The following is a 12,149-nucleotide window of genomic DNA, read 5'->3' as shown; positions in this document are numbered from 1 at the left end:
ACAGGTTCTCCTGAGGGCACGCCTGGCCATGCATTTCATAAAGGAAGGGAGATAGAAACATCAATGATGAGAGAGAATGATTGATCAGCTGCCCCCTACACGCCCCCTACTGAGGATCAAGTCTGAAGCCCAGGCATGTGCCCTAACTGGGAATTGAACAGAGACCTCCTGGTTCATAGGTCAATGCTCAACCACTGAGCCACATGGCTGGGCTGGCCATGCATTTGTAAAGACAAATTTTAGAAGAGTCGTCCTTATCCCCTCAAATAATAAAGTTTTTAACAACTTCCTAACCTTCACCTTGTTTGGACCTAAAACTGCCTTCAATGTTTGTCTTAGAATGTATGAGAGCAAGCAACATACCACTGTGTGTGTGTGTGTGTGTGTGTGTGTGTGTGTGTGTGTTCCAGTGTGCAGTGTTTATTCGGTTGTCTGCATATTTATAAATTTCTTCTGTGATACACCGTGCATTTCTACAAGGTGAAGTCTGCATCTGTCATGATTGTTGTGTGCAATGTCTACCAGCAGCATGTGTCCCTAATCAGAAAGGTTAGTAGAGATGAAGATAACAATGTTGACAATCACTGGATAGGCTGTCTTTTAAATACAATCTAGACTGAGTCAGAAGATTAAATGAACTCAGACAAGATATTTTAGGTTCAAGATATTGGGTTCTAGGCCATAGTGAATTTATTTAAAACAATGAACTATATTTTGACAAAAGACTTTTAACTTTATAGAATTGCCTTGATAGTTTGTGGTTTTTCCTCTGACCCTTTCTCTTCCTAACGCATGTCTTGAAAGCTCTTTGGAAGAAAATTGCTGAGAACCCGTTTGCTGGTGGTTACCAAGATATTTATCTGTCAAAAGAAGAATTTTTTCTTATAAAATACCTAGATGTTTTGGGCTTCTTTTCTATTTATTCTTGTGATGACTGTCAATATTTTAAAAAATTCAATCATTCCTCCTATTTTACTGGTATCACTTTTGAAATAACCTATTTTTTGCTGCTACTGTTGCTGCTATTTATCTCACTCATAGAAGCCATCAGGATGTTATAAAATCATACAATGGAAACAAATAATTGGATTGCATTGGAATCAAGAGGGTTTTCACAATAAAGCCCCATAATTTAATTACCCCATGCTTTACCTAATTCCTGTTTCCTCTTCCCATTTATTTTCATTAAGTGAATGTCTCCTTTTTGGTATGTATGTCTGTTAACATTCTATTCCTATTTTCTGTGACATCCTGAATTCTGTAGCTGAAATATGTGTCTGAGATAAAGCTATTTCGTCTCTATCTCACTATTCCAGGCTTAGGGCAGGGATGGGGCAAACTAGCAATATAGAAAGTAAATTGATTTAGCCCGTCACCATTACATGCATTCATGATAAAAGTTGGTTATTATTTGTGCTACATGGTTTGTGTGTAAAGCAGATAGATCTCTAAAATAAAAGCAAACTTGCTAAATAAGAAGGCATATTCATTTTTTCCTTTTTACTGCAGCTTTATTGAGGTATGAACCTTTATAATAAAAGGCTAATATGCAAATTGTGCCCTCAACCCGGAGTTCGACCAGGGGGCAGTGCTGGCCGGCTAACCACCTGCGGCCCCTCCCCTGGCCTGTCTGGTCTGATTGGCCCTGATTGGGGCGGGCCAGCCAGACCCTACCCGTGCACGAATTCGTGCACTGGGCCTCTAGTTAATAAATAATATTGTATGTATTTAAGGTATTCAGCCTGATGTTTTGATTATACATATGCATTGTGAAATGATTACCACAATCAAGAAATTAACATATACATCAGCTCACATACTGAGTGGTGAAAATCCTTAAGACCTCAGCAAATTTGCGTTTAATATTATTAACTATAATCACTACACTGTCCCTCAGGCTTCCATTCATTATTTCAGTTATTCATTCTGCCTAACTGAAATTTAGGTCACAATTATTTTAATTTTAACAGATTATGTTATCTCACTTTCCAAAACATATTCAAATGCTTATTGCTATCTTACATTTCATTGACCCTCACCCCCACCCCAGTTTAAGGAATAAGCCTTTGCCCAGTTGCTCAACTATTTTTTAGCTAAATTGTCTGAACTATGTCTCAAATTGATTGTTTACAATTCTCTAATATACTATCAGAACCAATCCACAATGTCTTCAATATCACTTTACCTCATTCTTGTCTCTAAAGTTTAAGCCTGCCATCCATCCATTATCCTCCATATTCTTATCCTCATCCTTCTTTTTTTCATCCTTTAAATTGAATTAATCTCCTACCTACCTTCTGTACCCTCCCAAGCTCTCCTACCATGGCCTCTGGAACTCATAGCCCATCATTTAGCCAACTCCCTATAAACTCAGCCTGGTCTATGACTACTCCTGTATCTTCTTGCCCTGATTAAAACAGTTCTTCCCTCAGGATACCAACCCCTCTCTGATTCTTTTACAGAGAAACTGACATTCTGCTAAATCAGAAGCCGGGAGGGAGGTGTCCAGGTGGATGCCCTCCCTGTTGCCCATTGCAGCATCCAGATCACTTCGACTCCTTTCTCCATCAAAACCCAATTCACGCCTGGCCATTGTGGCTCCCTGGTTATGATTGACTAGAGGCCTGGTGCACAAAAAACGTGCATGAGGGAGGGGTGCCCTCAGCCCATCCTGCACCCTCTCCAATCTGGGACTCCTTGGGGGATGTCCAACTAAACCAGCAGTTGGACATCCCTCTCACAATCCTGAACTGCCGGCTCCTAATTGCTCACCTGCCTGCCTGCCTGCTTGCCCCTAACTGCCCCCCCCCATCCCGGCCTGATCGCCCCTCACTGCCTCTGTGTGCCGGCCTGATTGCCCCCAACTGCCCCTTCCCTGCCGGCCTGGTCACCCCCAGCTGTCCCCCTGCTGGCCTAGTTGCCCCTCACTGCCCTTACTGTTGGCCTAATTGCCCGCAACTGCCCCCTCTGCTTGTCTGGTCACCCCAAACTGCATCCCCGTCCCCCACTGGCCTGGTTGCCCCTAACTGCCCCCCCCACCCCCGCCAGCCTGGTTGCCTCTTACTGCCCCCCTGCCAGCTTGGTCACCCCTAACTGCCCCCCCTGTTGGCCTGATTGCTCCCAACTGCTCCACCCCCCCCCCCCCCCCCCCGCTGGCCTGGTTGCCCCTCATACCGCCCCCCTCCACCAGCCTGGTCGCCCCATGCAGCTTGCTGTTCAGTTGTTTGGTCATCCCTCATTAACCCCCCTGCTGGCCTGGTTGTAGGCAGCCATCTTGTGAGGGTGTGAGGGTTAATTTGCATATTATCTCTTTATTATATAGGATTCCCAGTCAGGGCACATACCCAGGTTGAGGGCTTGATCCCCAGTTATGGGAGTGCAGGAAGCAGCTGATCAATGATTCTCCCTCATCATTGATATTTCTCTCTCTCTCTCTCCCTCTTCCTACCTCTCTGAAATCAATAAAAATTATATTTTGTAAAAAATAATCCACATTTGAAATTCCTATTTCAGACTATACCATGGACACTGTTGTTGCCATCACATTCTCAACATCCTTGTCACTCTGGACCTTTATACCTTACTCACAGTCTTCCTCTCCACCATTGTTCCCTCTCAGACACTTCAGTGTCCACTGATTGAACAACCCAAGCCAGTCTGCAGTGCCCTCTTATTTCACTCTACCTGGGAAATTTAGGTTTGCTGAAGATAGACAGCCAACCTGCATTTTGAGCATACAGGCTAGATGGAACTCCCATTGTTTGTATTAATTTGTTGCTGGCATGGCCCTGTAATTCAACTTAGAACAAGGAAAATTACATTTTTCTAAGGATGTATTTCTTTCTTTCTTTATCTTATTTATTGATCTTAGAGAAGAAAGGAGGGGGTAAGAGAGAAGAGAGGAAAGAGAGAAACATTTGTTGTTCCACTTATTTATGCATTTACTGGTTGATTCTTGTATGTGCCCTGACTGGGGATCGAACCCCCAACCTTAGTGTATCAAGATGATGCTATAACAAACTGAGCTAACTGGCTAGGGCTAAAGATGTATTTCTTAACTTAGTTTTAGTCCCCAAAGTCTGAGATATATGGGACCTCAGAGCCTGAGTGTCACTTTCAGATCCATCCTTAATGTCATCCCAAACAATACTCTTTCTGGCCCTCCTGGCCCTCACATGAGCTTCCTGCAGACCTGCGCTGTAGCAGTCCTCCTTTCCTCTCCTGCCAAAACTTCTTTTCCACTGCCTTTCCTCCTCAGTGCTTCTCTACCATAGAAAAAGAAAAAAAAATTAAGAGAAAGACAGCAAGAGAAGCCGGACGCTGAGTGAGTGAGAAAACCCAGGCTGTGACTTCCCAAGGATTTTTGTCAAAGATGAAAGTATCAAAATGTGCCAGATACAAATGGTGCTTTAAAGTAGGAACATATGTTTCACTTCAGAAAAGTGAAAAACCACAGAGGATTATTTTCTTCTATTATAGTCTCTCCCCTTCTCCTTGTTTTGAGATGGAGGGGACACAAAATAAACAGCCTCAGATCCACTGCTCACTATTTTGTGTAGTATATTACTTTCCCAAAATTTGAAAAATTCAGAATTCTGAAACAGATCTGGCCCCAAATATTTAGGATTGCTACCTTCCCTGCTACCATTGCCTTCAGACTTGATTCTAAATAGCCTTCCAAGTGGTTTCCCTCCTCCCTGCCTTGCTGGTCTTCAGTCTGTTCTTAATACTGCAGCCAGAGTCCCAGTGAAAATCCAAGTCAAATCAAGCAACCTCTCTGTTCAAAACCCTCCAGTGGGTCAGAGCCATGGTTCCTTCAGGGGCTCACAGAGTCCTCCATGCTCTGTCCCTGCCTCGCTGCCCCCTGAACAGGCCTGGGATGAACACCACACTCCTGCCTCAGGGCCTGTGCACTCGCTCTCCTGTTTCTGTTATGCTTTTCCTCCCGATGACTGAGGTCTCGCTCCCTCATATAGGTCAGTCTGTGATTCAAATGGCACCTTCTTAGTGAAGCTCTCACCGATGATTTTTTCTAACATCGTGCCCTCCACCAGTGATCTGTTTGTAACGGCTTCTCATTCCTCAACAGGGTGGACTAAGCGCTCAAGCTTTTGTTCGTGTGGATGTGGAGGACGTGAATGATAATGAACCTGTGTTTAACCCGCCCACCTATGTGCTGAGCATTAGTGGCCAGACCCAGCCGGGAACCGAGATCATCCATGTCCTTGCCACGGACAGGGATGCTGGGGCATACGGAACAGTGGCTTACGAGCTCATCGCCAGTGACCTGTCCTCCCTTTTTACCATCGACTCTACCACAGGTATGTGATCCTGGAACAGTTTGCCTCTGGAATCAACGTCTTCTGTGAAACAGCCAGAAAATGAACAAGAGTGATTTCTTTTATTAGCAGGGATGTTGCAAGACTTATGTCACCTGCCAAATGGCAGGGAGGTGTATTGAGAAGAGCAAGGGCTTTGTAGTTTGGTTATACTTGGATCTCAGTCCCAGCTTATGATTTTCACTGGCCCTACTCTCCTTACTTAAAAAAAAAGTAGTGCTTATGATCCCTATGTTGCCAAGTTTTTGTGAGGATTAAAGGCAATAATTTAGGAGAAACAACTAGCCAATATGTTTCTTCCTCGTATGCCATCTAAGGGTGACTTGCATGATTTCAGGGTGCTAATCATATTAGTGCTAAGAGCCTTATACAGACATCCTTTTCTAACACTAGGTCTCGAATTCCCTTAATCTCTTTGCTTAATTTCCTTGTTTTTTTAAATACCTAAAGCTCCTTTTAGTTCTCTAATACAACAATTGTGCTTCTGCCAAAGAAGTCCAATCAGCAAACTGAGTTTTTTAGAAACAGTCATTATTTAAGTTGGTACCCTTCCCTTCCTATTGGATTCTTATTAACAAAATAATGTTTGAAATAATTATTTCTAGAAAACATAAAATTACAGGTATATTACATTATAATACTTTTGAGATATTAGAGATATTCTGGTCTAAAATTTTTTTCTTTTACCTTTTTTCTTAAAATTTTTTTTTACATTTTTTTATTTTGTAGTAAGAACACTTAAAATGAGATCTGCCCTCTTAACAAATTTTTAGGTGCACAATCCTTTATTGTCAACTGTAGGTACAGTGTTGGACAGCAGATCTCTAGAATTTATTCCGAAACTTAATTGAAACTTTGTTCCCACTTTTTAGCAGTTTCCCATTTCTCCCTCCCTGTCATCTCCTGGCAACTACAATTCTACTCTTTGATTCTAGGAGTTTGACTATTTCAGATACCTCATATAAGCGGGATAGACATTTGTCCTGTTACTAGCTTATTTCACTTCAGATAACGTCCTCCAAGTTCATCCATGACGGCACTTCCTTCTTTTTAAAAGCTAAGTAATATTCCATTGTGTGTACATATCATGTTTTGTTTATTCATCTGCTGATTGACATTTAGGTTGTTTTCACTGCTTGACTATTGTGAACAGGCTTCAGTGAACATGGGAGTGAAGCTAACTCTTTGCGATTATGTTTCTTCTTAAAGCCCCTGATCTGTGCATGGGCAGAATGAGTATCTATTGTGATGGTGATGATAATGTCAGATGCCCTGGTAGGCATGCTCTGTACATTGTCCTGTTGGATCTTTACAACACTCTTTGCAACAACCATATTCATTAGCAACAAATAATAATTTACATGGGATATCTAATCTGCCAAGTTAGTTTGCCTTCTCACCCAGCCCCAGGTAGAGAGCCACTGCTTCTTGCCAGGAAAGTGTACTTTATCTGGAGTGTGTGGCTGCTGGGGGATTCACTATTTACAATGACAGTCTTTATAAGGCAGAACTTTCCTTGCTCAAAATAACCCACTGATGTGGCCCCTTTGACATTTAAAAGATCAGAAAAACATACTGTTTTAGGATATTGGTCTGCTTATCTTGGCTTTCTCAAAATTCCTCTACACTGAGGACCTTAACTGCTTGTCAAAATGCCAGGCCCTCTAGGACAATAGCATTGCCAAATTAGATAGGTCAGCCAGTAATCGGGGCACAGCATCAAGAAGCATTCAGCAGATTGTTTTTAGAAGACATCAACACACTCATCATCTAGTTTCCCCTGGAAGATCTTGAAGAAGGAGCTGTGCAGTATCCCATTTTTAGAAGAGATCTCTGTTGTGCTGGCTTCAGTCAGCCACAGGCTCCCATTCCTGGCACTGGGTACAAGACAAATGCCATTGTTAATCACGGAGAACACTTTATGTGAGTCATTATCTAGGGAGGTATCATGGTTTTGCTTTGTTTTTTTAAAAGGAAAACCAATTTTGTAATGGAAGTGGCTTTGGGTTATTGTTGGCCGGTGCCCATATTATTTTCATGTCAGTGCACTTAAGTTGAAGACATTTATCAGTGTAACAGTACTTGGAATTTAGTTGCACTTAATCACAACTCATGAGAAATTCATGAAAGCTGGTAATGCTTTGCTTTAACCTTTAGAAGAGAATTGAAAAGCATCATGACTAACTCTGGGGAAAAGGTTGCCCAGTGTACCGAAAGTCTTCAATTTGCACAGTTGCGTTCAAGTTCATCTGTTGGTTGACTGCCACCCCACATACATTTTCTAAATTGCACATGATAGACTTCCAGGCCATGCCATTAAAGGTCATCTAACTATTGATGTAATCAAAGAATTGAACAAGAAGTAGTTTGGAATATGGTTTTTTTCTTCTTCTTCATCTATGCTTTTGTTGTAACCTATAGGAAGCGGCTCCTTCTTGCTTCTCCTTTAAGGCCTATCTCTACAGAAGCTGCCAGTGCAAACACAGTCTCAAGGAATTGCCTTTAGCCATACATTTGTGGAATAAAAAAAAACAAGTGACATTTAGAAATAATTGAAAATTTATTTAAATCCTTATTACATTCTCATAAGAAATTGCAAGAGAGTGTCATTGATAATACAGAGCAAAACTTCATTTAAACCCTCTTCCCTCATCACAGCTTGGTAGGGGATTTGTGGCCTACTTCACTTTTCTTCAAAACTAACCCAAACTTTCTCATTTCCTCTCTAGCTTATCTGTGCTAGCTGGCACTTTTCCAGATTTATGTACTAAATAAATATATAGAATGTATATACAGGGTATGGCAAAAGTAGGTTTATAGTTGAAGTATGTGAAACAGAGTTTATTCTTGTATTATTATTTATTAATTACTAGAGGCCTGATGCATGAAATTCGTGTGAGGGTAGGCCTTCACAGCCGGGGCGGCTGCCTCGATCCCTCCCTCGTAGCCAGGGCGACTGCCTTGATCCCATGGCTGCAGCCAGCTTCTTCCGGAAGGTCATTTGGAAGGACGTCCGGACAGCTTTTTAGTCGATTTGCATATTACACTTTTATTATTATAGATTGTATTATTTTCCATATGAATAACTATAACCAATTTTGCCCCCACCTTGTATGTATATATAATTATATAATTATATAGATTATAGTTTTTATATAGTTGATTATATAATTGTACAGTTTTATAGTTATATACAGTTATATTGCATGAGGACAATATTGCGAATTGATTAGCACATTTCTGCATTGTCACTTCTTCCTGAGTTACTCTAAAATTCTCTCTTTGAGACATTCATTAATTTGCCTACTGGTCCATTTGCCCTTTCATTTTGATGCTTCCTATATCAGATGTGCTATTCTATAAGCTTACATAGTGCGTTATTAGGCTCGTGTTTTCCTGAAGACAAGAGATTTTTCCATTGACCTATTTGTGCCACAACCAAGACTCATGCATTAAAAATAGAGCTCTGTGATTATTGTGTTCATCTGGTAAGAGCGATGTTTTGAAGAAAACTGAAGGGGAGTGGGTGTGGCGATGTCATGGTTGTTTTCTCTTATGGGTTTATCTTCCTGGTCTGTTTCTGGTTTTCTAAGTGTGTTGTTAATTCAAAGAATATTTTTGTAAAATGTGTTTAGGCACAGGAGAGAGATATTGAATTGAGCCTTCATTTCTCTTATTCTCTGTTAGTCATGCTTCTTTGATGTGGCCACGAGGTAGACCACAGTGTTTTGAGTTTTAAAAGAAGGAAATACAGAGACACATGTATTAATAGCTCTTTTTCGTGTATTTTTAATCCTATTTAATGAACTATATGTAGATTTTTTTCCTACATTGTTTGAAGTATCCCTTTAGTAGCATTAAAAAAAACAGTTCTTTAGCCTTTCTGTTTGTGGTATTTATTTAGTCACTTCCCGCTGAAACAAACATAACTTCTAATTCAGATTATTTTAAGGTGACAGAGATTACAAGCATTTGTTTTTGCAGAGTAGTTGAGCAACAATAAATTATGCTGCCTTGCCCATCATCTGCTCTGTGTTTAGTTATAACATATACAAAATCCAAGCGTAGCACTACAGAACAAATAATTAAAAGGGTAACGGAGTGAATTAAACTGCCAGCCAAGGGCAGCTGTGCCTCCATGTTTAGCTTCCGTGTTGCTCGGGTGTACGGATTTTAACACGGACTTTAAGTAATGTAGCACAGACTCTGTTTTTCTTTATTTCAAGGGCAGATTCTTTTCTAATGTTAGTTTTATGCTCAGATTTGATACCATGTAATGATTCTCATAATTCTTCATGATTGCCACTTTTCTACATATAGAACATTCTGATATGTAGTTAATAAATTAATACCACATCTCATTTCATAAAGGATGTGAGCCTGCTCATGCCAAAACATTCTTTCTTTTATTTGCAAGACAGAGTCTAAAATTAATCACAGGCACCTAACCAGTGTATGTCACTTTTATAGGAAACAAAAGCATGTTGGAGAGTTTTCTCATTCATTTTTTCAGTATAACATCACTGACTCTTGGAGATGAAAGGGACCTTACAATTTAGCTCCCTCATTGAGTGGAGAAAGAAATTGAGGCAGAAAGGGATTCAGTGTCTTGCCTAAAGTGCATGGTTGATAATATGGCAGACCTGAACTTGAACCATTTATAAGTTTGTTATAAATTTGGATAATTGTTTTCTCTGTCAATATCAGATAGAAATTTGAATCCATTCTATTCCTGTCAGCTGCTACAACTTAGTTAACCCTGATTCATGTGCAAAATAAATAGCATAATGTCATCTATTTGGTAAATAAGTTTTTATATTCTCACAAACTGAATATAGGAAAATTATCATAAATATCAATAACCAATAAGAAAGTAGTATTGATACCCCATCGTTTTTGTCCTATTTTTTGAGAAAACCACACTTACGGACTTCATGTTTGGTGAAGGTTATGACTTCGTGCTTGTTTTTGTTTTTAACTATTCCATAGCTTACAATTTTAGTAATGACCTACAGATTATTTGCTAAGTAGGAATTACCATGTTGGTTAAGAATATCCCATCTTTTGCGGGAGGTTTGATTATGAAAGTAAGTATTGCTTAATTAGTAGAACATGATTTTATATATACTGTTTTTAAATTTAATTAAGAGGACCTTTGTATTTAAGTGTTTTTATTAGTCAATCAATTAAAATAAATTTATTCCAGCAGTTTCCTCCTTTAAATAAAAAGTGACAAACTAAAGATAATAGCCAAACATTATTGCACATTAAAATTAGTATGCATAAACCCACACACCCAGTAATTAAAACATAAAATAATCAGTGATCTGTATATGAATCTGTGTCTGTTTTAAAGTTAAAGTTGGTTCCCTGAATGGATGACTAATGAAAAAAATGAGAGCCAATTAATCACTGTACTTTGAAGTATTAACATATAGTGTCATAAACTTAAAGCTGACAAAATATATAGGCAGATAACTATTTCTTTTATTTACTACTTCATTATTATATATATTATGCATATTTATATGTAATATATGTTATAGAGCTTCATTTTTGGCTCCTCAACTTTAATAGACAGCTCAGTTTAAGAATGTTGGATTCAAGTAAATAAGTTTTCTAGCTTACTCTTTATATTCAAATGTAAGAAAAAGTGAATGTTTTGAAATATTCAGCATATGTAAGGACAAGCTTAATCTTAATACTTCCCTCTTCTAAGTGGTGAGTGTTCAAAGAAACTCACTGGTCCTTCCTGGTCTCTAGTAGGAATTGTTTTACTATACAACATTGACTTTAAAGGCCAACTAAAGTAACCATTGGCTCGGAAGAAGCCTAGTAAAATGTATATATAGGCATTAAATGAACCATGTTTAAGTATAAAAAGACAGATTTGGCCATTTCTCTCCCCTGCCTAAATCTTTAATGACTTCCTATGGATCTTTGGCTGAAGACCAAATCCTTGTTATGGTCAAACCAGGCCCTTCAGGATCCGCCTGCTTTACTGTGTGTCCTTATCTCCAACAACTCCTTCCTTTAATCTCTGTGCCCCTTCCTTATACCAACTTCTTCTCCTTCTCCTCTTTCTCCCTCTTCACCCTCCTCTTCCTCCTTTTTTATGCCATCTTCCTTCTGCAAGTACATTACATTATTTTTCTTCTCCTGAGATCAGTTGATTGTTCCCTCTCCTCTCCTCTTCCCATCTTTACATCTTTGCCTAGTTAATGACCTAAGTCATCTTTCAGGTCTCACTTTATGAAGGATTGCCGAAGGAGGTACTGGAAAACCAGTACCTTTATATCCAAATTACTAAATTGAGACTGTTTTGTGACTTAAAGTAACAAAAATAATTTTAATTGGTTGATAGTGATTGTGGAAATTGTAGGAGCTTCCTGAATTTTGACTTAGGGGGAGGGGAACAACCATTTGCACAAAAAATATAAATTTCAATAAAAGAGAAAAATAGTCTCTCTATGATTGCATTCCATGAGCTTTGCTTTGTATCATACTTGTTATCCATATTTATGACAGCCAGAGATGATCATGTCTGAAGTGGAGAAATGGGCTACATAGTGATGAAGCTACATTAAGTGGGGTGGCTTATGAAGGAACTTAAAAGCATGACAGAGAAGCTTAAACTTAATTATTACAGGAAATGAGGAATGACATAGGGTTTTGAACACTAGCACATTATGGTGAACATGACATTTAAGGAAAATTACTCTGGCAGCACTGTACTAGGTGAATTACAGGACTAGAAAAGTTGAACAGGAAATATAAATTAATTAACAGAGACTATTAATATATTATTAT

The 12,149-nt window shown here is 39.3% G+C and overlaps 1 protein-coding gene across 1 annotated transcript in view; it reads left to right on the top strand.

The window, feature by feature from the left end:
- DCHS2 (dachsous cadherin-related 2) overlaps positions 1-12,149 on the top strand; it is a 208,030-nt gene that overhangs the window by 118,941 nt on the left and 76,940 nt on the right. Inside the window, exon 3 of the mRNA XM_036311800.1 lies at positions 5,090-5,321. Within this exon, the coding sequence (XP_036167693.1) occupies positions 5,090-5,321 (232 nt within the window). The remainder of the gene's footprint in view (positions 1-5,089; positions 5,322-12,149) is intronic.

The sequence above is a fragment of the Myotis myotis genome, unplaced genomic scaffold, assembly GCF_014108235.1.
Source record: "Myotis myotis isolate mMyoMyo1 unplaced genomic scaffold, mMyoMyo1.p scaffold_m19_p_6, whole genome shotgun sequence".
Lineage (NCBI taxonomy): Eukaryota > Metazoa > Chordata > Mammalia > Chiroptera > Vespertilionidae > Myotis > Myotis myotis.
This window is presented reverse-complemented; position numbering and strand designations above follow the sequence as displayed.